At 63.9% G+C, this 25,812-nt stretch overlaps 2 protein-coding genes across 3 annotated transcripts in view; both read left to right on the forward strand.

Moving 5' to 3' along the window:
- The first annotated feature begins 225 nt into the window (after positions 1 to 225).
- PPP4C (protein phosphatase 4 catalytic subunit) lies at positions 226 to 5,739 on the forward strand. 2 transcript variants are annotated; one of them, XM_054808731.1, is made up of 9 exons: positions 226 to 367; positions 951 to 1,050; positions 1,181 to 1,232; positions 1,505 to 1,555; positions 1,833 to 1,934; positions 2,540 to 2,713; positions 3,394 to 3,520; positions 4,173 to 4,362; positions 4,843 to 5,739. In XM_054808731.1, the coding sequence occupies exons 2-9, from the start codon at positions 953 to 955 to the stop codon at positions 4,970 to 4,972; spliced, it is 924 nt and encodes a 307-aa protein (XP_054664706.1). In that variant the 5' UTR covers positions 226 to 367; positions 951 to 952; the 3' UTR covers positions 4,973 to 5,739. The 2 variants fall into 2 exon arrangements, with proteins under 2 accessions (XP_054664706.1, XP_054664707.1); XM_054808732.1 differs by having other exon boundaries at positions 322 to 367; positions 923 to 1,050.
- A 1,340-nt stretch (positions 5,740 to 7,079) lies between these two features.
- SRCAP (Snf2 related CREBBP activator protein) overlaps positions 7,080 to 25,812 on the forward strand; it is a 32,976-nt gene continuing 14,243 nt past the window's right edge. Inside the window, 19 exon segments of the mRNA XM_054808747.1 lie at positions 7,080 to 7,325; positions 7,779 to 7,854; positions 7,966 to 8,144; positions 9,209 to 9,394; positions 10,027 to 10,212; positions 11,250 to 11,390; positions 14,522 to 14,714; positions 15,281 to 15,414; positions 15,511 to 15,586; positions 17,052 to 17,141; positions 17,981 to 18,076; positions 18,577 to 18,899; positions 18,980 to 19,157; positions 20,254 to 20,390; positions 20,482 to 20,651; positions 21,277 to 21,469; positions 23,377 to 23,513; positions 23,591 to 23,777; positions 24,654 to 24,823. Of these exon segments, the coding sequence (XP_054664722.1) occupies positions 9,224 to 9,394; positions 10,027 to 10,212; positions 11,250 to 11,390; positions 14,522 to 14,714; positions 15,281 to 15,414; positions 15,511 to 15,586; positions 17,052 to 17,141; positions 17,981 to 18,076; positions 18,577 to 18,899; positions 18,980 to 19,157; positions 20,254 to 20,390; positions 20,482 to 20,651; positions 21,277 to 21,469; positions 23,377 to 23,513; positions 23,591 to 23,777; positions 24,654 to 24,823 (2,582 nt within the window). The 5' untranslated portion in view covers positions 7,080 to 7,325; positions 7,779 to 7,854; positions 7,966 to 8,144; positions 9,209 to 9,223.

Genomic DNA, 25,812 nt, shown 5'->3' on the forward strand with positions numbered 1-25,812 from the left:
AGGGACCCGGGTGTTCCGGGGGGTGGGGGGGCGCCCATGGGTGCTGGGGAGGGGGGGGAGCACCCAGGGGTGCCGGGGGGGGGGTCCCAAGCGTTCGGGGGGGGCACCCAGAGGTGCTGAGGAGCCCCAGGGGTGCGTGGGGAGCACCCAGGGGTGCTGGGGGGGGGAGTGGTGGAAGGGGGAGCACCCATGGGTGCTTGGAGGGGGGCACCCAGGAACTCGGTGGAAGCGCGCGGTCTGCCCTCACCCCCTGCGTTTTTCCTTTGGCGTCACTTCCGGGCCGGTCGGCGGTACTTCCGCTTCCGGTAAAGGGGCCGGTCCGGAAGTGACGCGCAGCGGTGGCGACGGCGGCGGAGGGTCGCGGCCGGTGGGTCCGGGGGGGGGGGGGGGGGGGTTTTGGGGGGGCCGGGAGGGGGGGGGGGCGGTTATGGGGCAGCCGGGGGGGGGTTGGGGCGGAGGGGGGCAGTTGGGGGGGGGGGAGGGCTGGGGGCGGTTCGGGGGCTGCGCGAAGCGATCGGGGGGGGGGCACCGGGGGCGGGGAGGGGGGGAGCAGTTGTGGGGCTGGGGGGGAGCGGTTGTGGGGTGGGGGGGGGGGGCTGTGGGGGGCACTCGGGGGGTTGGGCGGAGCTCTAGGGGCGGTTATGGGGCTCACACACCCCCCCACCCCTCCGCGGGGCAGTTTTGGGGGCCCGGGGGCAGTTGGGGACCCCCCACGGGGCACTTGTGGGGCAGCCGGGGGGGGGGGGCACCCCCTTAATACGCCACCACCCCCCCCCCTTCTCCCAACCGCCCCAGCCCCATGGCGACCCGCTGGGGGGGGGGGCAGGGAGGACCCTACCGAGTTCCTGCCTCCCTGGGGGGGGTTGTATATCTTAATTAACCCCTGAGGGGAGTTAATTACTCCTTGGGGGGGGGGGGGAAGCGCTAATTGGGGGGGGGGTTTGCCCCAGCCATGGGGGAGCTGAGCGACCTGGACCGGCAGATCGAGCAGTTGCGACGCTGCGAGCTCATCAAGGAGAGCGAGGTCAAGGCCCTTTGCGCCAAAGCCCGGTAATTAACGCCCCACCCTGGGTTAATTAATGTTTCCCGGGGGGAGGGGTAATTAGACACGGGTGCACACCCCCCCCGGGGGTAATTAACTCCTTCCTGGGGGTAAATAATTGCCCCCTGCCGTTCTCAGGGAGATTTTGGTGGAGGAGAGTAACGTCCAGCGGGTCGATTCCCCCGTCACCGTGAGTTGGGGGGTTCGGGGGGAGGCGGGGGGGTGTTTGGGGGGCTGGGGGGCAGATGGGGGGGGGCCAGGGGTTGTCTAAGGGTAGGGCTGGGGGTTTGGGGGGGATCTGGGGGGGAGCAGATGGGGGGGTGGGGGGGGGCTGCGGGGTGGATGTGGGGGGCTGGGGGTTTGGGCGGGGGCTGGAGGGGGGGTTTGGGGGGGGCAGGGGGATCCCAGGGGGTACTTGGGGGGCTCTGACCCCCGATTTTCCCCCTGCCCCCCCCCCCCAAGGTGTGCGGTGACATCCACGGACAGTTCTATGACCTCAAGGAGCTCTTCAGGGTGAGCTGCCCCCCTAACTGCCCCCCCCGATCCCCAAGTGCCCCCTCAGCCCTCCAGCTGCCCCCCAAGTGCTTCCTGACACCCCCCCGACCCCCCCTGTGCTCCCTAACTGCGCCCCACACCCCTTAAACACCCCCAAATGTCCTCCCACCCCCTAAGTGCCCCCAACTGTTTTTTCTTCCCCTCCTTATTGCCCCCCAACTGCTCGTGTTCCCCCTTATTGCACCCCCTGACACCCCCCTGCCCTCTAAGCACTCCCTGTGCCCCCCTCCCTCAGGTTGGGGGGGACGTCCCCGAAACCAATTACCTGTTCATGGGGGACTTCGTGGATCGGGGCTTCTACAGCGTCGAGACCTTCCTGCTGCTGCTGGCCCTCAAGGTGGTACCCGGGGGGGCACCCAAGGGTGCAGGGGGGATCCGGGGGTACGGGGGAGGCACCTAGGTGTGCAGGAGGGGAGCCCGGGGGGCACCCAAGGGTGTAGGGGGCACCCAGGGGTGTGGAGGGAGCACCCAGGCATGTGGGGGGGGATCCATGGGGAGGACCCAGGTATCTCGGGGGGAGTTGGGGGGGCACCCAAGCGGTCAGGGGAGCACCCATGTGCCTAGGCTGACCCATGGGGGGGCACCCAGGCTTTTGGGGGGACACGCATGTGGTTAGGCTGACCCATGGGGGGCACCCAGACGTCCAGGGGAGGGCACCCATGTGTTTGGGGTGCCCCATGGTGGGGGGGGCACCCAGGCTTCTGGGGGGGACTCAGGCCTCTAGGCTGACCCATGGGGGGCACCCAGGTGTTGGGGGGGCACCCAGGTGTTGGGGGAGCACCCCAGTGGCTGAGGGCGGCACCCAGATTTCCTGGTTGACCCCATGGGTGAAACTGGGTGTCTCGAACATCTGGGGGGGGGCCCCATGGGGGCAGCCTTTTGGGGGGCGGGGGGGACACCCCTGGGTGACCCAGCCCCACCCCCCCCCCTCGGGCGCGGCAGGTCCGTTATCCCGATCGCATCACGCTGATCCGGGGGAACCACGAGAGCCGACAGATCACCCAGGTCTACGGCTTCTACGACGAGTGTCTGCGCAAATACGGCTCCGTCACCGTCTGGCGCTACTGCACCGAGATTTTCGACTACCTCAGCCTCTCCGCCATCATCGACGGCAAGGTCGGCGCACGCGTGCGTTACCGCGCACACGCTAAGGGCACGCAAAGGGCGCGAGGAGGCAGCGGGGGTTGCATGCGGTGGGACCGCCGTGGCGGCTTTGTTTTCTGTAAGCTCGTCGTTGCGGAACGCTCTGCGAGTATGTTAGGGTTCGTTTTAGGACACGTTAAATACACGTTAATGACGTGTTAGATCACGCTAAGGAGCGTAGAGAGGCATCACGGGGCGCACGTAGGGTGTTGTGCCGGCAGCTTCGCTCGCTGAAGCTGCGTTGCTGTGATGGAATGCTGCGTGATCACGCTAGGACGTGCTAAGGACACACTAGGACATGCTAAGGACACGCTAGGACACGCCAAGGACGTGTTGGGTGCCCGTGGGGATGCGTCGGAGGCTGCACGTGATGGGGCTGCGCGGGCAACTTCCCTCCCTGCAGTCCCGTTGCCATTGTGGGGGGCGCGGTGAGGATGGTGGGATGCTTTAGGGCGTGCTAAGTACGTGTTAAGATCACGCTAAGGACACAGTAAGAACACGTGAGGGTCTAGGGAGGCCTCTGGGGTTGTGTTTAGGGGTTGTGTTGGGGCCTCGTCCCCCCCGCCGGGCTCCTACCAGCCTCGCGAAGGGAACACGCTGTTGCACACGCCCCCCCCACCCCCCGCATGCTAAGCACACGCGTGTTCCCACAGATTTTCTGCGTGCACGGGGGCCTCTCGCCCTCCATCCAGACACTGGACCAGATCCGCACCATCGACCGCAAGCAGGAGGTGCCCCACGACGGCCCCATGTGTGATCTCCTCTGGTCCGACCCCGAGGGTAGGTCCCGCACACGCGTGTCGGCCCATGTGGGTGCGTGTCCCGCCTTGCAGCCCCACAGGGCAGGGTGAGGCCAGTTGTCCTGTGTCACATCCCGTGTCGCGCCCTGTGGCCTCCCAACCACCATCAGGGTGGCTTTGTCAGTCACCTGGGGTGACACGTGTGACACGGATGCGTGTCGTGTGTTGTCACGTGGTGGTGCCAGACTGGGGGGTATAGCTCCAGGTGACACACGTGTGACTTCCTCAGTCACACTGGGCTGGTCTGTGTGACACTCGTGTGACCCCACAGCCACATTGGGTTGTCCTACATGATACATGTGGGCAGGTGTGACATACGTGTGGGTGACGTGTGTTCAGACGTGCTCCAGCCTGGCTGATGTGGCTCCAGGTGACGCATGCGTGACCCCGCAGCCACGCCAGGCTGGTGTATGTGACTACACACGTGACTCCACAGCCACACTGGAACCGTTCCACATGATACGTGCAGACACGTGTAACATGCGTGTGGGTCACGCTTTCCCACATGCAACCCCTAGCTCAATGTGATGCGCCCGTGCCCCCGCACACCGGGAACCCCACGGGAACCCACACCGTGCTGCCCCGGTCCGTGTCCCACCTTCCCCCGTGACACGCGTGTGACATGTCGGCAGACACGACAGGCTGGGGCGTGTCCCCGCGAGGAGCCGGGTACCTGTTCGGCAGCGACGTGGTGGCCCAGTTCAACGCCTCCAATGACATCGACATGATCTGCCGGGCCCACCAGCTCGTCATGGAAGGCTACAAGTGGCATTTCAACGAGACCGTCCTCACCGTGTGGTCCGCCCCCAACTACTGCTACAGGTCAGCCGCGCGCTAAGGACACGCTAAGCACACGCTAAGGCCTTGCGGGGTGAAGGGGTGAGGCACGGGGACACGGCGAAAGGCTGCCGGTGGCACCGGAACGGGAATGTTTGTCCTCGTCTGGTTGGTCTGGGATGGATGGTGGGGGTCTTAACACGCTAAGCACATGCTAAGAACATACTAAGGTGGTGGAGAAGGCGGGGGGAGCACGCAACGCTAGGCAGTGAGTGATACTTGAATGAGGCTGTCCCCATCGTGGGGTTGGCCATCAGGTGCTGATATACGTGGGCCGACATGCTAAGGACATGCTAAGGACAGGCTAGGACACACAACAAGGAGACACAGGGTGGGGGGACATTGGGGAGTGCTGACTCTTGAAGGGGACCTTCCTTGTCATGGCGTTGGTCACCAACGCTCTGGGCGTGTCACCTTGCCAAATCACACACCAAGCACACGCTAAGCACATGCTTCGTCCTGCAGGTGTGGGAACGTGGCGGCCATCTTGGAGCTGGACGAGCACCTGCAGAAAGAATTCATCATCTTCGAGGCGGCGCCGCAGGAGACGCGGGGGATCCCCTCCAAGAAGCCGGTGGCCGACTACTTCCTGTGACACCCCCCTGGCCCCGCCCATGTCCCCAGTGGGTCACCCGCATCCCCCGGGGCCACTTAGAGCCACCCTGGGGTCACCGTGTCCCCAAGGAGACATGGGGTGTCCCCTCTATGGTGGTCACCACTGGTGGCATCTAGGGAGGGTTGGGGGTGTCGCCGTGTCCCTTCCTGGGTCACCATGGTGTCACCCACGTTTCCTGGGGTCACCTAGAGCCACCCTGGGGCTACCATGTCGCCAGATGTTGGGTGTTCCCTCCACGATGGCCGCTGATGGTGGCATCTAGGGAGGCTTCAGGACAACGTCCTGTTCCTCGTCTTCTGGGCCACCACGGTGTTCCCTGGGGTCACCTGGAGCCACCCCAGGGCCACTGCATCCCCAGATGTGGGGCGTCCCCGCTGACATGGCCACTGGTGGTGGCATCTAGGGAGGCTTCAGGACAACGTCCCGTTCCTTGTCCTCTCCTGGGTCACCACCGTGTCCCCTGGGGTCACCTAGAGCCACCCCCATCCCCCAAAGTGGCCTTGTCCTCTCCTCTCCCCCCTGCCCCGGGTCACCCCCTCCTTGGGGACACCCTGCTCCCCTCCATGTCCCTCGGGGTCACTGCGTGACCCTGGAGGTCACCCTTGACCTTTAGGGATAACGTGACCTTTGGGGGACACCTGTGACCCTTGGGACGCCCCTCCCCCGCGCGCGTTTTGGGGTGAAAACGGGGATTTTTTTTTCGACGCCGTTTCTGCTCCTTTTAGATAAAAAAAATGTCAAAAGCGCCCCGAAGTGTCGTTAAAAATGGGCGGAGCCTGGGGGGTTGGGGGCTATAGGTGACATGGGGAGGTGGGGGATGGGAAGCTATGGGGGGGGGACACAAGGAGTATAGAGGACACGTGGGTCGTGGGGGACCTATAGGGGACATATGGGGGACCTATAGGGGACATATGGGGACCTATAGGAGACACGTGGGGGTTGAGGGGCTCTGGGCGACCCTATAGGAGAGGAACCCTAAAAGAGATGTGGGATATGAGAGGCTATAGAGGTCCCAGGGGGCTATAGGGGACACGTATAGGGCCGTGAGGGGCACGAGACATCTCCGTCCCCAGGAGTGACGGAGCAGGGCCTGCTTGAAGGGCCCTGTCCCCTCAGGCCACAGGCCCCGCCTCTCACCACCTGCCCCGCCTCCCCGGAGGAGCCCCATGAGCCTCTGGGGCTGGATCCAACATGGCCACCATCCCATCATCCCCCGGGGCTGACCCAACATGGCTGCCATCACGTGAGCCTCTGGGGCTGACCCAACATGTCCACCATCCCATCATCCCCCGGGGCTGACCCAACATGGCCGCCCTCCCATCATCCCCCGGGGCTGATCCAACATGGCTGCCATCACGTGAGCCTCTGGGCCTGGATCCAACATGGCCACCATCCCATCAACCCCCGGGGCTGATCCAACATGGCTGCCATCACGTGAGCCTCTGGGCCTGGATCCAACATGGCCGCCCTCCCATCATCCCCCGGGGCTGCCCCAACATGGCCACCATCATCCCGGGGGCCGTCTCGCCGCCACGTGCCCGAGCCCTGACGTCACTCGGGGGGGTGGGGGGGAGGGAGTGGTGAGGGAGCGCGACGTCATCCGCCGGATCCGCGGGGGGGCGGGGCCACCACCCTCCTCTTCCCGCCGTGCCCCGCCCCTTCACCCAGACCCCGCCCCCTCCAGGGGAGGAAGGGAGGCGTGTCCGCCCGCCACGCGCCGCCCGCCGCCATCTTCCCCCTCCTCCCGCCTCTCGCCCGCCCGCCGCGTTCTCGCGAGATTTCGGGACGCGCCTCAACGAAGGGGCGGGGGGAGTGGGGGGGGGAGCCGAGGAGATAGCACTAGTGTGCGTGAAATCTCGCGAGAGTTCCGTTGCCGGCGAGGCGAACGCTCGCGAGATTTCTCTCCCCGGCCCCGCCCCCTCAGCCGGCAGCGCGCGCGGCGGCGGCCGCCGCCATTTTGCCGCTGGCTCCGGCGCGGCGGACTCCATTTCCCGTGAGCCCCGCGGGTCGGCGGCGGGAGGGGGGGGGAGAGCGGGAGGGGAGGGGGGGGCGGCGGAGGGAGGGAGGGAGGAAGGCGGGAGAGACGGCGGCGGGGCCGGGGGAGGAGGGGGGGGGAGGGATCGGGGTGGGAGGGGGGGGGGCGGCGGCCATTTTGCGGCGGCGGATGGCGGCGGCTCCGCGGCGGGGCTGAGGCCGGTGGAGGCGGAGCGGGAGGCGCCTCCCCGGGTCCCTCCGCCCGCCTCCCTCCTCCCTCTTCCCCCCCCCCCCCCCCCCCCCCCCAACCCGCACGGTGAGGTGCCGGGGCTGCGGCGGGAACGGCCGGGAGCGATCGGTAACGGGAGCGCGGCGCTACCAACCCTCCCCCCCCCCCGCTTCATTTCCCCCCCCTTGAGAAAAAAGGGCGGGAAGGGGGAGAGGGGGAGGGGGCCGGGGTGGGGGGAGGGGGCCTTGGGGTGGGGTGGGGGTGGGGGACACCCCAGTGTGGGGCACCCTGAGGGTCCTGCTGTGGGGTTTGGGGACCCCAGTGTGGGGCAGGGGACCCCCCTCCCCGTCCCCGGGGGTGGGGGAAAGGGTGAGGGCTTCCCCCCTCACCGGGCACCCATGGGTGCTGCTGTGGGTTGTGGGGACCCCCAAGTGAGTCGCACCCCCACCACCACCCCGGCATAGGTCAAAGTTCAAAGGGCGCCCGGGGTCAGGGGCCGTTTGGGGAAGGGCAGCACCCACGGGTCGGGGGGCAGCACCCACGGGTGGGGATCACCCACCTCCCTCTCCCCCCCCCTCCCAGGAGCGCCCCCCCCCCCGCGCCACCGACACCGTGGAAGTGGAGTGTGAGGAGGAGGAGGAGGGCCCCGCGCACACAGGTGGGGCGACAGCACCCATGGGTGCTGATGGAGGGGGAGGGCTGGGCAGCACCCATGGGTGCCCCCCACCCTGATCCATATCCTCCTCTTTCCCCCCCCCCCCACCCCAAGGCGGCTCGGCGGAGCGCAGGCTGGGCCGCCCGGGCGCCCAGGAGCTGGACGAGGGCTCGGCCCGGCGGCCGCCGGCGCAGGATGAGGCCCCCCCTTCCCAGCATGCCCTGGGGCAGGCGGGGGGCCCCGGGGCCCCCCCCCGCCCCCTGCCCCGCCCCCACCCGCCGTTGCACCCCCAGGTGAGGGGGATGGGGAGGGGAAGGGGAGGGGGGGACCCCAAAACCCCCCCCCATGGGCCTGGGCATTGGCTGGGGGGGGGGCAGCTTTGCACCCCCGAAGTGACCCCCCCCAACCTCCATGACCCCCCCAGAGCGACCCCTCCAGTATCTGCACCCTCACAGTGACACCCCCCCCCAACCTCCCTGGCCCCCCTAAGTGACCCCCATCTTTCATGGTCCCCTCAGAGTGACCCCCTGGTCTCTGCACCCCCAAAGTGACCCCTCTAACCCCCCCCAACTCAGCCAGGACCATCACAACCCCCCCAAACTGAGGCAGGATCTTCGTGATCCCCCCCCCCAAACTCAGTGTCCGCTGTCCTCCCCCCTTCCCCCCAAATCCAGCCCCTGCTTCCAGGCCCCCCCCAAAATCACCATAGTGCCCCCCTAAATTCAGTTTCCATTAGCAGCAGCAGCCCCCCCAAGTTTCACCCCCACCCCTTAGAGCCCCCTCAACTTCACCCCCAGTCCCAGAGACCCCTCCTCAATTCACCCCCCCCAAAGTGTCCTACAACTCCCACAGACGCCCCAAAACTCATCTGCGTCCCCCCAAACTTACTTTCATCCCTCATAGATGCTCCCAAGGTGCACCTACCCCCCCGGCCCCTCCAAACTAACCCCCACCCCCAGTAGACCCCCCCAATCCCCCCAAAACTCCACCTCACTCAGCCCCCCAAGACTCACTTGTATCTCCCCAAACTCATCCTCGCCACCCATAGCCCCCCCAAACTCCCCACAGACCCCCCAAGACTTGTCTCTGTTTTCTATAAGGCCCCCAAAACTCTCCCCCCAGCCCCCCAAGCATACTGAGACCCCTGTAGCCCCCCCAAAACACACCTGTGCCCCCCCAAACCCACCCTCACCCCCTTATACCTTCCCCAAGTGTCCCATAGACCCCCCCAAACCCCCCGTAGCTCCCCCAAACCTCATCCACGCCCCCTCTTACCCCCCTAAAGTTGGCCCCTGTGCCCTCCCCCGAGCCCCCCCAAAACCTGATTTCCCCCCCGTGTCCCCCCCACCTTCCCCAGCTCCCCCCGGCCAGAATGACGGGCAGCAACCCGGTGTCCCCCGCCTCCTCGGGCTCCCCCGGCAGCGTCTCGCCCCCCGCTTCTTCACCCGCCGGCCCCCCACGTCCCGATGGCCCCCCCGGACCCCCGGAACCCCCCAGCCTCTGGGACAAGACCCACGCCGAGATCGCCGAGCAGGCCAAGCACGTAAGGACACCCCCCCCACCCCCCATTTTGGGTCTGAACCCCTCCCCGGGGTGGGTTTGGGGGGGGCTGAGCCCCACAGCAGCCGCTGGAGAATCTTTTCTTTTTTAGAACAAGATTTTGGGGGTATTTAGGGGGGTTTTGGGGGGGTTCCAGGAGTTGATTCAGTCCTATAGCAACCAGCAGAGAATCTCTGTGCTCATATAGGACACATTTTGGGGGAATTTAGGGGATTTTGGGGGTGATTTGGGCTGGCCAAACCCTTTATCAGCTGCTGGAGAATTTAGTGGGGTATAGAACAGGATTTTGGGGAGACTTAGGGTTTTTGGGGGTAGTAGGAGTTGACTCAACCTTATAGTAACTCCCAGAGAATCTCTGTTTTCATACAGGACTCATTTTGGGGGGGTTTAGGGAAGTTTTGGGGGCGACTGGGTCTCGCCCAACCCTATATCAGCCAGCAGAGAATCTCTGTCCCTTTACAGAATGAGTTTGTTGGGGGGTTTAGGGTCCTTTTGGGGGTGATTTGGCCTGACCCAACCCTATATCAGCCCCTGGAGAATTTCTGGTCCCACGTAGGGATTTTTGGGGGGGCCGGGAGGTTTTGGGGTGCCATTAACCCCCATGGTGCCATGCAGGAGGCGGAGGTGGAGCACCGGGTGGCGGAGATGAAGCGTGAAGGGTTTTGGTCGCTGCGGCGCCTGCCCAAGGTCCCGGAACCAGCCCGGCCCAAGGTCCACTGGGATTATCTCTGCGAGGAGATGCAGTGGTTGGCCGCTGACTTCGCCCAGGAACGGCGCTGGAAGAGGGGTGTCGCCCGCAAGGTGGGGTCCCCGCCCACGGGAAGGGGGGTGGGCTTGGCTAATGGGGGAGGCTCAACCCCGTAGGAGCCACTGGAGAGTCTCCCGTGGCATCTCATGGGGTTTGGAGGAGCTTTGGGGGAGCTCCAGCCCTATAGTAGTCACTGGAGGAGCTCTGGTGGCATCTCAGGGAGGTTTGGAGGAGCTTTGGGGGAGCTTCAACCCCCTGGAGAACATCTGGCAGCATCTCAGAGGGGTTTGGAGGAGCTTTGGGGACATTCAACCTCCTGGAGAATCTTCGGTGGCATCTCAGAGGGGTCTGGAAGAGCTTTGGGGGACGTTCAACCTGGAGAATCTTCGGTGGCATCTCAGAGGGGTCTGGAAGAGCTTTGGGGGACGTTCAACCTCCTGGAGAATCTTTGGTGGCACGTCAGAGAAGTTTGGAAGAACTTTGGGGGAGACCCAACCCCATAGTAGCCACTGGAGAATCTCTGGTGGCATCTCAAGGGGTTTGGGGGAGCATCAATTCTATACCAACTGCCGAAGAATACCTGGTGGTATCTGAGCAGGATTTGGAGGAGCTTTGGAGGTGGCTCAACCCCGTAGTAGCCACTAGAGAACCTCTGGTGGCATCTCAGAGGGGGATGGTGGGATGCTGAGAGGGATGGGACCACCCATGGGTGCCCCTCACCCATGGGTGCCCCCCTAGGTGGTGGTGAGGGTGGTGGTGGTGGCACCATGAGGAGCAGGACCAGAAGAAGGAGGAGAGGTTTGGTGTGGTTAGGGGTTCCCAGTGGGGTTCAGAGGGGTTGGGGAGCCCAGAGGGGTTTGGCGGTGCCCTCCCAGTGGGTGCCCCCACCCATGGGTGCCCCCCCACCCATGGGTGCTCTCTGAGTGGGTGGGGATGGGGGTGGAGGCACCCTGAGAACCGGCAGTAGAAGAAAGACCATGGGTTTGGGGGGTGTCATGGGTTACTGAGAAGTTTGGCGGTGTGCAGAGGGTTTTGGGAGCCCCTGGAGGGGGTTGGGTGCCCACCCCACCCACGGGTGCCCCCTCCCCAGGTGGTGCGGATGGTGATGCGGCACCACGAGGAGCAGCGGCAGAAGGAAGAGCGGGCCAAGCGGGAGGAACAGGCCAAGCTGCGCCGGGTGGCCGCCGCCATCGCCAAGGAGGTCAAGCAGTTCTGGAGCAACGTGGAGAAGGTGACAACCACCCCCGCCACCCATGGGTGCCCCCCACCCCAAGTGGCTTCCAGGGATCTTCTCGTTTGGGTGGGGAGAAACTGGGGGGGCCACCACCCCCAGGGCACCCATGGGTGCTGGGCAGCACGTGTCTGACACTTCTCTCAGGCTACTAACTCCCATCGGGTGGCCAGCACGCCCTGGGCACCCATGGGTGCTGGGTGGTGTGTATCTACCTACTCTTGGGCCACCCACGTTTCTGAGTAGCCAACAGTTCTTGGTGGCCACCAGTCGCTGGGGCACACAATGTTGGTTAGTGTCCTGATACTTCTCAGCCCCGCCGCCATCTCTGGGCTACCAACAGCTGCTGGGTGGCCACCAGCTGCAGGGCACCCATGGGTGTTGGGTTGCATGTGTCTGGGGACCTGTTTGACCAGCAGTGTTTGAGTGGCCACCAATTCTTCTGGGTGGCCGCCAAGCTGCAGGGCACCCAAGGGTTCTTAGCACCAGCCACCCCTGGGCTACCAACTTCCCCAGATGGCCACCAGCTGCAGGGCACCCATGGGTGCCCAGCACTACATCCCTCACCACCCATTAGCTACCAAATCATTCCGCGTGACCACCACGCTCTAGAACACCCGAAGGGATTCAGCACCCCGTCTTCTAGTAGGGTCACCACTGGGCTACCAAATTATCTCAGGTGGTTGCCATTTACCTGTGGCACCCACGCGTGCATGGCATCAGATTCGTCACCACTGTTGGCTACCAATTTCTTGTAGGTGACCGCCACACAAGGATACCTAGTGCCCTTAGGCTACTAAAATTTTTGGATGGCCACCAGCCGTTGGGTGTCCCCATACCCCATCCCTGCTACCGCTGGGCCACCAAACCCCCTGGGTGGCCACCTCCATTGGGAGCACCCAAGCGCGCCCAGCCTCCTGTTGGTGCTGAGCCTGGTCACTTCTGGGTTACCAAATTGCCCTGGCTGGCCACCACCCATTGGGTGTCCCCACACCCAGTGTCCTTCCAGTCTGGTTATTCATTGGGCTACCAGCCCTCACCGGGTGGCCACTAATTCCTGGGGCACCCAAGGGTGTCTGACACCACATCTCCAAAGCTCACTGGGCTACCAAGCTCCTTTGAGTGGCCACCATCACCCTTAGCAGCCATTTTGTCTTGCTGTGCCTTTGGTGGTCAGTGGGTGGCCAGTGGGTGCCCACAGTGGTCAGTTGGTGGCCTCGGTGGCCATTGGCTGGCTGTTGGTCCCTTGTGGTGGCGTGTGGGTGCTTCTGGTGGCTGGTGGTCACCCGCGGTGGCTGGCAGTGGCCCATTGGTTGCCCACGATGGTTGTTGGGTGGCCGTGGTGTCTCTTGGGTGGCCAGTGATCACCCGTGGTGGCCAGTGAACGGCCAATGGTTGCCTGTGGTGGCCATTAGGTGCTTGTTGGGTGCCCTGCAGTCATCTGTTGGGTGCTTGCAGTGGCCATTGCGTGCCCATTCGTTGCCTGTGGTTGTTGTTGGGTGGCTGTTGGATGCTCGTGGTGGCTTTTGGTTGCTCGTGGTGGCTATTGGTTGCCTATGGTGGCTATTGGGTGGCTGTCGGGTGCCTACAGGTGATGACTGGGTGGCCGGTGGTTGCCTGCAGTGGCTCTTGGTCACTGTGGTGGCCGTTGAGTGGCTTTGGTGCTACTTGGTCAGTCATGGTGGCCTTTGGTTCACTGCAGTGGCTGTTCCATGGCCGTTGGTCACCTGTGGTGGCTGTTGGGCGGCTGTTGGTTGCCCATGGTGACTGTTGGGTGGCATTGGATGGCCTTTGTCACCCTTGATGGCTGTGGGGTGGCAGTTGGTCATCCATGTTGGCCTTTGGTTGGCTGTTGGTCGCCCATGGTAGCCGTTGGGTGGTAGTTGGTTGACTGTGGTGGCTGTTTGTTTGCTCATGGTGGCAGTTGGTTGCCCGTGGTAGCCATTGCGTTGCCGTTGGTTGCCCTTGGTAACCATTGGGTGGCATTGGTGACCTGCCGTGGCTGTTGGTCATCCGCGTTGGCCATCGGTTGGTTGTTGGTCTTCTGCGTTGCCTGTTGCTTGCCCATGGTAGCCGTTGGGTGGTAGTTGGTTGCTCATGGTGACTGATGGTTGCTCGTGGTGGCTGTTGGGTCACCGTTGGGTGGTATTGGGTGGCCGTGGTCACTCATGATGGCAGTTGGGTGACTGTTGCTCATGGTGGCCATTGGGTGGTGGTTGGTTGCCCATGGTGACCATTGGGTGGCCATTGGTCACCCATGGTGGCTGTTGGGTGGCATTGGGTGGTATTGGGTGGCCGTGGTCACTCATGGTGGCTGTTGGGTGGCCATTGGTGACCCATGGTGGCTGTTAGGTGGCTGTTGGTTGTCCATGATGGCCATTGGGTGGCTGTTGGTCATCTGTCTTGGCTGTTGGTTGACTCTTAGTCATCCGTGTTGACCGTTGGTTGGCTTTTGGTTGCCTACGGTAGTCATTGGGTGGCCACTGGTCACCCGTGTTGGGCATTGGGTGGCCATTGGTCATCCATATTGGCCGTTGATGGGCCATTGGTCGTCCATGTTGGCTGTTGGTTGGCTTTTAGTTGCCTGTGGTAGCCATTGGGTGGCTGTTGGTCACCCGTGGCAGCCATTGGGTGGCTATTGGTCACCCATGGTGGATGTTGGGTGGTCATTGGTCACCTGTGGTGGGCGTTGGGTGGCCATTGGTCACCCGTGGTGGATGTTGGGTGGCCATTGGTCACCCGTGGTGGATGTTGGGTGGTCATTGGTCACCTGTGGTGGGCGTTGGGTGACCATTGGTCACCCAGGGTGGATGTTGGGTGGTCATTAGTCACTTGTGGTGGGTGTTGGGTGGCCATTGGTCACCCGTGGTGGATGTTGGGTGGCTGTTGGACATCTACGTTGGCCATTGGTCATCTGTGTTGACTGTTGGCTGGCTTTTGATTGCCTATGGTAGTTGTTGGGCGGCCATTGGTCATCCATGTTGGCCGTTGGGTGGCCGTTGGTCATCCGTGTTGGCTGTTGGTTGGCTTTTAGTTGCCTATGGTAGCCGTTGGGTGGCCGTTGGTCACCCGTGGCGGCCATTGGGTGACGTTGGGTGCCCATTGGGTGCTGAGGCGCGGTGGTTGCGCAGGTGGTGCAGTTCAAGCAGCAGTCGCGGTTGGAGGAGAAGCGGAAGAAGGCCCTGGACCTGCAGCTGGACTTCATCGTGGGCCAGACCGAGAAGTACTCGGACCTGCTGAGCCGCAGCCTCAACGCCCCCCGCGCCCCCCCTGGGGCCCCTCGACGGGGACCCCCCGTCCCCCACTCCCACCTTGGCCACCAAGGTGGGTGCCACCGCTGTGGGGACAGGGCCGTGGGGGCACCCATGGGTGCTGGGGACAGGAGCGCTCAGGGGGATGTGGGGACGCTGGGGAGGGGGGGCATGGGGGGATGGGGCACCCATGGGTGCTGGAGAAGGGACAAGGGGGACAGGGGCACCCATGGGTGCTGGGAAGGGACAGGGCCACCCATGGGTGCTGGGGAGAGGACAGGGGCAACCAGAAGGGGTGGGGACAAGGGGACAGGGGCACCCAGGGGTGCTTGAGGAGGGATAGTGACACCCAGAGGAGATGGGGACAAGGAGGACAGGGCCACCCATGGGTGCTGGGAGGGGACAAGGGGGAGAGGGGCACCCATGGGTGCTGGGGAGGGGATGGTGATACCCAGAGGGGATGGGGACAAAGGAGACAGTGACCCCCAGAGTCACCCACGGGTGCCAGGGAGGTGACAAGGACCCCGCCGCTCCCCCAAGGCTAGAGACGTTGGGGTGAGGTCCAGGGCGGGCGTCCGGGTGCCACCCATGGGTGCTGACCCCCCCTCCCTCTCCCCCAATCCCCCCCCCAACCCCCAGACGGGGACGCGGAGCCGCCGGATGACGACATCACCGAGGGGCCCCCCCCCGAGACGCGGCGGCGCGAGCTGGAGCTGCTGAAGCGGGAGGGGGAGCTGCCCCTGGAGGAGCTGCTGGGCTCCCTGCCCCCACAGGTACCCCCCACCTTGGGGACCCCCCCGGGGACTCCCACGCGTGTCCCCCCCGTCACCGCCGCGGCTCATGCGTGTGTCGTCCCCCCCCGCCCCCAGGCGCTGCTGCGAAGGAACAAGCGGCCCTGGGAGCCCCGCGAGGAGGACGAGGAGTTCGCGGCCGAGGAGGAGGAGGGTGAGGACTGGGGGGGGGGGGGACACACACGACACACGCGGAGGGGTGGCACCCGTCCCTGGGGGTCTGGCACCCGTCCCTGGGGGTCTGTCACCCGGCCACAGGGGTCTGTCACCCATCCCCGGGGGTCTGTCACCCATCTCTGGGGTCTGGCACCCATCCCTGGAGTCTGTCACCCATCCCTGGGGTCTGTCACCCGGCCACAGGGGTCTGTCACCCACCTCTGGGTGTCTGTCACCCATCCCTGGGGGTCTGACACCCATCCCTGGGGGTCTGTCACCCACCCCTGGGGGTCTGGCACCCACCCCTGGGGGTCTGTCACCCACCCCTGGGGGTCTGTCACCCATCCCTGGGGGTCTGTCACCCATCCCTGGGAGTCTGTCACCCATCCCTGGGGGTCTGTCACCCATCCCCGGGGGTCTGTCACCCATCCCTGGAGTCTGTCACCCATCCCTGGGGTCTGTCACCCGGCCACAGGGGTCTGTCACCCACCCCTGGGTGTCTGACACCCACCCCTGGGGGTCTGACACCCACCCCTGGGGGTCTGACACCCATCCCTGGGGGTCTGGCACCCACCCCTGGGGGTCTGTCACCCATCCCTGGGGGTCTGGCACCCACCCCTGGGGGTCTGTCACCCATCCCTGGGAGTCTGTCACCCATCCCTGGGGGTCTGGCACCCACCCCTGGGGGTCTGACACCCACCCCTGGGGGTCTGGCACCCATCCCTGGGGGTCTGTCACCCAGCCACAGGGGTCTGTCACCCATCCCCGGGGGTCTGTCACCCATCTCTGGGTTCTGTCACCCATCCCTGGAGTCTGTCACCCATCCCTGGGGTCTGTCACCCGGCCACAGGGGTCTGTCACCCACCCCTGGGTGTCTGACACCCACCCCTGGGGGTCTGACACCCATCCCTGGGTGTCTGGCACCCACCCCTGGGGGTCTGGCACCCACCCCTGGGTGTCTGTCACCCATCCCTGGGGGTCTGACACCCATCCTTGGGGGTCTGACACCCATCCTTGGGTGTCTGTCATCCATCCCTGGGGGTCTGTCACCCATCTGGGGGGCTCTTATCACCCATCCTTGATATCTATCACCTGTCCCCAGGGCTCTGTCACCCGTTTCTGAGGGTCTGTCACCAGTTTCTGAGTCTCTGTCACCCATCTCCAGGGGTCTGTCACCCATCCCTGGGGCTCTGTCACCCATCCCTGGGGTCTGTCACCCACAACAGGGCTCTTGTCACCCATCCCTGCGACTCTTGTCACCCCTCCCGGGGCTCTGTCACCCGTTGGGGGCTGTGTCACCCCCCTCAGCATCTCCCGCGTCCCCTGGGGACGGCGCGTGTCCCCGCTCTGGGCACAGCGTCACCCTTCCCGGGGATGATGTCACCCCCCTGGGGATGATGTCACCCGCCTGGGGACGACGTCACCCCCGTCGGGAACCGTTGTCACCCGCTGGGTCCCCGTAGGCGAGGACGAGGAGGAGACGATCGCGGCGCAGGAGCGGCTGGAGGGCGACGTCGACCACAAGCAGGAGCTGGACGACCTGGCCCGCGAGGGTAGGCACAGCACCCATGGGTGCCACACACACACACAGCACCCATGGGTGCCCCACGCACACACACACAGAGCACCCACCGGGCCCCCGGGCTTGGGGACGCGGGGTGCAGGCACACGCGTGTGCGGGGACGCACCTTGGGAGGGGACACAAGGACACACGTGTTCGGGGACACGTGTGTGGACGTGGAAACACGCGTGACGGGACACGGGACACGCGTGTGCAGGGACGTGGTGATGTGTGCATGCGGGGACACGTGTGGGGACAGGGTGACGTGTGTGCGGGGACACGTGGGGACACGTATGTGCAGGGACACGTGGACACAGGAACACGCGTGTGCAGGGACGTGGGGACACACGTGCAAGGATGTGGGGATATGCATGTGCAAAGACATGGGGACACGTCTGCGAGGAAGTGGGAACGTGTGAGGACACGAGGACATGCGTGTGCGGGGATATGAGAACACGTATGAGGACATGGGGACACGTACAAGGATATAGGATCGCGTGTGTGAATACGGGGACACGCGTGTGCAGGGACACGGCAACACGTATGTGCAGGGACTAAAGAACACACGCGTGCAGTAACATGGAGACATGTGCAGGAACACAGCGACACACACGTGCAGCAGCACGGGGATACACGTGCAGGGACCTGAACACGCGTGTGCCAGGACACGGGGACACGCGCGTGAGGACCTGGGGAACGCGTGTGTGCGCGCGAGGACCTGAGGAACACACGCGTGTGCGGGGAGACGGGGCCACCCGCAGGTGTGGGCAGGGCGGCTCCCCCCCACCCCGCGTGTGCCAGGCGTGTGCCAGGCGTGTGCGTGTTCCGCAGGGGCGCTGCCGATGGAGGAGCTGCTGCAGCAATACGCCGGCGCCTTCGCCGACTCCGACTGCGACTCCCCCCCCGGCGCCAGCAGCACCCGCTCAGGTAGGGGCACCCATGGGTGCTAGGGGCGGGGGGGGGGGGGGGTGGACACACGACGAGGGCACCCCTGGGTGCTGGGGGGGGGCGGGACCATCCCTGTGGGTGCTGGGGGGGAGACGGGCACCCCTGGGTGCCATAGGGTGTGGGTGCTGTAGCCCACCCCCCTTGGTGCCATAGGGCCACCCATGGGTGTTCTAGGACCACCTATGGGTGCCATAGGGCTGGGTGCTATAGAGCCGTCCTCGGTTGTTTCGGGGCCACCCATGGGTGCCATAGGGTCTCCCCCTGGGTGCTGTGCGCCGTCCCCAGGGCTACAGGGCCATCCGCGGGTGCTATAGAGCATCTCTGGGTGCTCTGGGGCCACCCTTGGGTGCTATGGGGTCACCTATAGGTGCTATAGGGCCACCCCTGGGTCCTAGAGACCACCCCCTGGGTACCATCGGGTCACCCATGGGTGCTGCCACCGGCCCCGCCCCCAGCATCTGCGTGATCCACCCCTCCAGACTCGCCGGCGGCCGAGAGCGACGATGAAGAGGAGGATGAGGAAGAAGAAGAGGAAGAGGAGGAGGAAGACGAGGAGGAGGAAGAAGAAGAGGAAGAGGAGGAGGAAGAAGAGGAGGAAGAGGAGCAGGAGGAGACCGAGGCGGGTGCCCCCGCCCCCGAGGACCCTTCCCCACCCCCCGGCACCCAAGAGCACCCAGGGGGACCCCTGCCCTCCGCCGCACCGCCCCCCACCGCCGCCCCCACCCCCAAGAAGGAGATCACCGACATCGCCGCCGCCGCCGAGAGCCTCCAACCCAAGGGTTACACCTTGGCCACCACCCAGGTAACCCTTCCCCCGCCTCCCCGGCACCCACGGGTGCTGCAGGGAAGGGGGTCAACCACCTCTACACCTTCTCCCTCCAGGTGAAGACACCCATCCCTCACCTGCTGCGGGGCACCCTGCGGGAGTACCAGCACATCGGGTTGGACTGGTTGGTCACCATGTACGAGAAGAAGCTCAACGGGATCTTGGCCGACGAGATGGGGTTGGGCAAGACCATCCAGACCATCTCCCTCCTGGCCCACCTCGCCTGCGAGAAGGGTGAGGGGTGCCCCCCCCCCACCCACCCCAGTCTTTGCCGGGACTTTGGGAGGTGCTCGATGTCTTGGGCACCCTTGGGTGCTGTGGTGTCTTTGTAGGGTTTTTGTAGGGTCTTTAGGGCTCGTCCGGGTTGTTTTTGGTTACTCTTGGGTGCTGCGGTGTCTTTGTACGGACTTTAGGGCCCATCTAGGTGCTCCCCAAGCACCCGTGGGTGCTGAAGATTCCTTATAGGATCTGTAGATCCTCACGGATTCCTTGAGCACCCCCACATCCTGTAGATTCCTTGTTAGGGTCTGTAAGTTCTCGTGAACTTCTTTAAGCGCGTATGGGTGCTATGGATTCCTTGTAGGGGCTGTAGGTTCTCATGGGGTCCTCAAGCACCCATGGGTGCTGTAGGGTCTGTAGGTTCTCACGAAGTTGCCTAAGCATGTATGAGCGCTGTAGGTTCCTTACAGGATCTGTAGGTTCTCATGGGCTCCTTGAGCACCCGTGGGTGCTGTAGGGTCTGTGAATTCTACTGAAGTTGCTTAAGCACATATGGGTGCTATAGGTTTCTTATGGGGGCTGTAGGTTCTTATGGGCTTCTCGAGCACCCACGGGTGCTGTAGGATTTGTAGATTCTCGTGAAGGGGCTGTAGGTTCTCATGGGCTCCTCAAGCACCCATGGGTGCTGTAGGATTTGTAGATTCTACTGAAGTTGCTTAAGCACGTATGGGTGCTGTAGGTTTCTTGTAGGATCTGTATGTTTTGATGGGCTTCTCAAGCACCCGTGGGTGCTGTAGGGTCTGTAGGTTCTCATGAAGTTACCTAAACATGTATGAGTGCTGTAGGTTCCTTATAAGATCTGTAGGTTCTCATGGGCTCCTTGAGCACCCATGGGTGCTGTAGGGTCCTTATGGGGGCTGTAGATCCTCGTGGATTCCCTGAGCACACCCACGTCCTGTAGGCTCCTTGCAGGCTTTGTAGGTCTCCATGGGCTCCCCAAGCACCCATGGTTCCCGTAGGCTCCTGATAGGTTCTGTAGGTCCCCATGGGTTCCCCGGGTACCCACGGGTGCCCCCTCTTCCCCTCCTGACGCCGCCCCCCCTCCCCGCAGGCAGCTGGGGCCCCCACCTCATCATCGTGCCCACCAGCGTGATGCTCAACTGGGAGATGGAGCTGAAACGCTGGTGCCCCAGCTTCAAGATCCTCACCTACTACGGGGCGCAGAAGGAACGTAGGCTGAAGCGCCAGGTGAACCCCAACCCTGTTTGGGGGGAGCGAGAGGGGGGGGATTTTTGGAGGGGGTCCCCCTGACCCTCCCTGGTTGTCCCACCCCACCCAGGGTTGGACCAAACCCAACGCCTTCCACGTCTGCATCACCTCCTACAAGCTGGTCCTGCAGGACCACCAAGCTTTTCGGCGGAAGAACTGGAAGTACCTCATCTTGGATGAAGCCCAGAACATCAAGAACTTCAAGTCTCAGCGTTGGCAGTCGCTGCTCAACTTCAACAGGTCCGGGGGGGGTGGGGGGGGCACCCATGGGTGCTAACCCTGGGAGGGGATTGGGTGCAGCCTGTCCTGTGGGGTGCAGCTGGTGGAGGGTGACCCCCGGTTTAGGGTGCTGCTGCTTGGGGGTGCCCTGACACACGGCTGTAGGTGCCCGTGGGTGCTCTGTAACTGCCTGGGGTGCTCGGGGCACCAATGGGTGTTCTGTACCTGCCTGGGGGCACCCATGGGTGCTCTGTAACTGCTTAGTGGTGCCCTGTAGCTGCCTGGGGCCACCCATGGGTGCTCTGTAGCTGCCTGGGGGCACCCATGGGTGCTCTGTACCTGCCTGAGGGTGCTCTGTAGCTGCCTGGGGGCACCCATGGGCGCTCGGTACCTGCCTGGGGGTGCTCCGTACCTGCCTGGGGCCACCCATGGGTGCTCTGTACCTGCCTGGGGGTGCCCTGTAGCTGCCTGAGGCCACCCATGGGTGCACCATCGCCCCCCCGGGGCGCCTGAGGGTACCCCATGCATCCTCTCTGCCCGCGGGTAGCTCCCGTGGAGGAACCCCTGGGCGCTCTGTACCTACCCTGAGGCACCCATGGGTGCTAGCGGGTGCTAGCGAGCTGACGGGCGTTCCCCCCCCTCACAGTCAACGCCGGCTGTTGCTGACGGGGACGCCGCTGCAGAACAGTCTGATGGAGCTGTGGTCCCTGATGCATTTCCTGATGCCCCGCGTCTTCCAATCCCACCGGGAATTCAAGGAATGGTTCTCCAACCCCCTGACCGGGATGATCGAGGGTAGCCAGGAGTACAACGAGAGCCTCGTCAAGCGCCTCCACAAGGTGGGGGGGGTACGGGCTGCACCCCCGGTTGTGGGGAGCGATGGGGTGGGGAAACCACGCGGTCGGAGTTGACGGGGAAGGGAAAGGTTTGAGCCCAGTTTTGGGGTGTAGCTGGGTTGGGGGTGTCTTGGGGTTGGGTTGTAGGTGAGCGCTGGTGGTGTTGGGGGGGGTGTCCCTGTTTTGGGGTGTAGCTGGGTTGGGGGTGTCTTGGGGTTGGGTTGTAGGTGAGCAGTGGTAGTGTTGTTGTGGGGGGGTGTCCCTGTTTTGGGGTGTAGCTGGGTTGGGGGTGTCTTGGGGTTGGGTTGTAGGTGAGCGGTGGTAGTGTTGTTGTGGGGTGTCCCTGTTTTGGGGTGTAGCTGGGTTGGGGGTGTCTTCAGGTTGGGTTGTAGGTGAGTGGTGGTAGTGTTGTGGGGAGTGTCCTTGTTTTGGGGTGTAGCTGGGTTGGAGAGGTGTTGGGGTTGGGTTGTAGGTGAGCGATGGTAGTGTTGTGGGGAGTGTCCCTGTTTTGGGGTGTAGCTAGGTTGGGGGTGTCTTGGGGTTGGGTTGTAGGTGAGCGGTGGTAGTGTTGTTGTGGGGGGGTGTCCCTGTTTTGGGGTGTAGCTGGGTTGGGGGTGTCTTTGGGTTGGGTTGTAGGTGAGCGGTGGTAGTGTTGTGGGGAGTGTCCCTGTTTTGGGGTGTAGCTGGGTTGGAGAGGTGTTGGGGTTGGGTTGTAGGTGAGCGATGGTAGTGTTGTGGGGAGTGTCCCTGTTTTGGGGTGTAGCTAGGTTGGGAGTGTCTTGGGGTTGGGTTGTAGGTGAGTGATGGTAGTGTTGTTGTGGGAGGGTGTCCCTGTTTTGGGGTGTAGCTGGGTTGGGGGTGTCTTTGGGTTGGGTTGTAGGTGAGTGGTGGTAGGGTTTTTGGGGGGGGGTCCCTGTTTTGGGATGTAGCTAGGTTGGGGGTGTCTTGGGGTTGGGTTGTAGGTGAGTGATGGCAGTGTTATTGTAGGGGAGGCGGGTGGGGGTGTCTCTTTTTTAGGGTGTAGCTGGTTGGGGGTAACCCCATTTTTTTGTGGAGCTGTATGAGGGTAACCCCCATTTTGGGGTGTAGTTGGGTGAGGTTGACACCATTTTGGGGTGTAGCTGCATGGGAGTGACTCCTGTTTTGGGGTGTAGCTGCTTGGGGGTGACGCCTGTTTTTGAGTGTAGTGGTGTGGGGGTGACCCTAGTTTTTTGTGGAGCTGCGTGGGGGTAACCCCTATTTTGGGATGATGCCTATTTTGGGTTGCAGTTGGGTTGACACCGTTTTGGGGTGTAGGTGGTTGGGGATGACCCCCATTTTGGGGTGTAGCTGTTTGGGGGTGACCCCTGTTTGGGAGTGTAGGCAGGTGAGAGTGACTCCTGTTTTGGGGTGTAGCTGGGTGGGGTTGACACCGTTTTGGGGTGTAGCTATTTGGGGGTGACCCCTGTTTTGGGGCATAGTTGGGTGGGGGTGACCCCTGTTTTGGGGTGTAACTGTTTGGGGGTGACCCCCATTTTGGGGTGTGTCTGGGTGAGGTTGACACCGTTTTGGGGTGTAGCTGGTTGGGGGTGACCCCCATTTTGGGGTGTAGCTGGGTGAGGTTGACACCGTTTTGGGGTGTAGCTGGTTGGGGGTGACCCCTGTTTTGGGGCGTAGTTGGGTGGGGGTGACCCCTGTTTTGGGGTGTAGCTAGGTGAGGTTGACACCGTTTTGGGGTGTAGCCGTTTGGGGGTGACCCCTGTTTTGGGGGTCACCCCATTTCCCAGCACCCCCCAACTCCACGGTGGGGTCATCCCCCACCCTGCGGTTCCACCCCCAACTCCAGCTTATTGTCGGGGGTAGGGGGGGCACCCCCATATCGTGGGATGGAACCCCCAAACATTCCGGCAGCTGATTGGCTGCTCCCCCAGGTGCTCCGCCCCTTCCTGCTGCGCCGGCTGAAGGTGGACGTGGAGAAGCAGATGCCCAAGAAGTACGAGCACGTCCTCAAGTGCCGCCTCTCCAAGCGCCAGCGCTACCTCTACGATGACTTCATGGGCCAGGCCAGGTGGGTGGCACGTCCTCACGCGTCCCCACGCGTCACCCAGAGCTTCCCCTCACCCTCCCCGTGTCCCCTCCCGGCAGCACCAAGGCCACCCTGGCCAGCGGACACTTCATGAGCGTCATCAACGTGCTGATGCAGCTCCGCAAGGTGTGCAACCACCCCGATCTCTTCGAACCCCGACCCGTCCACTCGCCCTTCATCACCGAGGGCATCTGCTTCGTCACCGCTTCCCTCGTCCTCCGCGCCCTCGACCCCGATCCCTTCAAGGTGACAATAACGGACGGGCTTGGGCCATGGAAGGGTTTTGGGGGGCACCAGGAGATGGTTCCAGGTGGCGTTGGGGGATTTGGTGGTGTCACCGGAACCCAGGGTCACTAGGGTGGCCCGGTGGTGGCACTTGTGGGGAAGGTGGAGGACATGGGACCCGTCAGGTGAAGCGTTCAAGGTCTTCTTGGCCAAGGTTATGGAGATGCAAGTGAGATGTAGGGGTGGCACTGGCCACCACGTCGTTGTCAGCAGGACCGGGGCCACCACCATGAGTTTTGGTGGCACTTGTGGGGAGGTAGAGGCACAACGGTGGCCCTGTGGTGGCACTTGTGGGGAAGGTGGAGCACATGAGACCCATCAGGTGAAGGGTTCGAGGTCTTCTTGGTCAGGGTTATGGGGACAAGATGAGATGTAGAGGTGCCCTGATGTGACCCAGACCACCGTGTCATCGTCACCAGCACCTGGGGTCACTAGCATGGCTTTGCACCTTTGTGGTGGCACCTTTGGGGACGTAGAGGACCTCAGGCACCAGGTGCAGCGTTCCAGGTCTTCTCGAGCAGGGTTATGGGGACAAAGATGAGATGTAGAGGTGGTCCAAGGTGACACAGGGTGCCCTGGTGATGTCACCGGCACCCAGGGCCACCAGCGTGACCTGTGGTGGCACTTCTGGGGACATGGAGGACATGGGGACAGACCAGCCCCGTGGCGCAAGATCCCCGTGACCAGGTTTATGGGGACGCGGGTGACGTAGAGCTGGCCCCAGGTGACACGTGCCACCCCGTCGTTGTCACCACCGCCATGTCCCTGAGGTGGCAGCTCTTGGGGGTGCGGTGGGGATGGGTGACAGCGGGTGACGTCCCCACGGTGTCCCCGCAGCACGTGGACATGGGGCTGTTTGATCTGGTGGCCCTGGAGGGCCGGGTGTCCCGCTACGCCGCCGACACCTTCTTGCCCCGCTGGCGGGTGACACGTCGCCTGGTCGAGGACGTCGCCGCCGCCCCCGACCCCCCACCGCGCCCCAAACCTGTCCGCATGAAAGTCAACCGGTGAGGGGGACAACAGGGACACCTGGGTGGCCTTGGGGACACCAGGGGCGGCTTGGGGTCACTGAGGTGGTGGTGGAGACTTTGGGGACACCAAGGGGCCTTGAAGACACCAGGGAGTTTTGGGTGGCCTTGGGGACACCATGGGCGTTTTGGGGTCACTGGGGTGGTGGTGGGGCCCTTGGGGACACCTGGGTGGCCTTGGGGACACCATGGGCATTTTGGGGTCACTGGGGTATTGGTGGGACCCTTGGGGATACCTGGGTGATGGCTGGACCTTGGGGACACCATGGGTGACCTTGGGGACACCAGGATGGCCTTGGGGAGACTTGGGTGATGGATGGACCTTGGGGACACCATGGGTGCCGTGGGGTCGCTGGGGTGGTGGTGGGACCCTTGGGGACACCTGGGTGATGGTTGGACCTTGGGGCCACCATGGGTGGCCTTGGGGACACCAGGGACCCCCTTGGGGACACTTGGGTGATGGCTGGACCTTGGGGCCACCATGGGTGACCTTGGGGACACTAGGGTGGCCTTGGGGACACCATGGGCATTTTGGGGTCACTGGGGTGTTGGTGGGACCCTTGGGGACACCTGGGTGATGGCTGGACCTTGGGGACACCATGGGTGACCTTGGGGACACCAGGGTGGCCTTGGGGAGACTTGGGTGATGGTTGGACCTTGGGGACACCATGGGTGCCGTGGGGTCGCTGGGGTGGTGGTGGGACCCTTGGGGACACCTGGGTGATGGTTGGACCTTGGGGCCACCATGGGCATTTTGGGGTCACTGGGGTGTTGGTGGGACCCTTGGGGACACCTGGGTGATGGTTGGACCTTGGGGCCACCAGGGACCCCCTTGGCGTCACTGTGTTGGTGGTGGGACCCTTGAGGACACCACGGGTGACCTTGGGGTTCCTGGGGGGGGAGAGGTGAGACCCTTGGGTAGGTGCCAGGACCCTGGTGGATTTTGGGGTGCCCTGGGGGGGGTGTTC

Source organism: Grus americana, chromosome 39, assembly GCF_028858705.1.
Source record: "Grus americana isolate bGruAme1 chromosome 39, bGruAme1.mat, whole genome shotgun sequence".
Lineage (NCBI taxonomy): Eukaryota > Metazoa > Chordata > Aves > Gruiformes > Gruidae > Grus > Grus americana.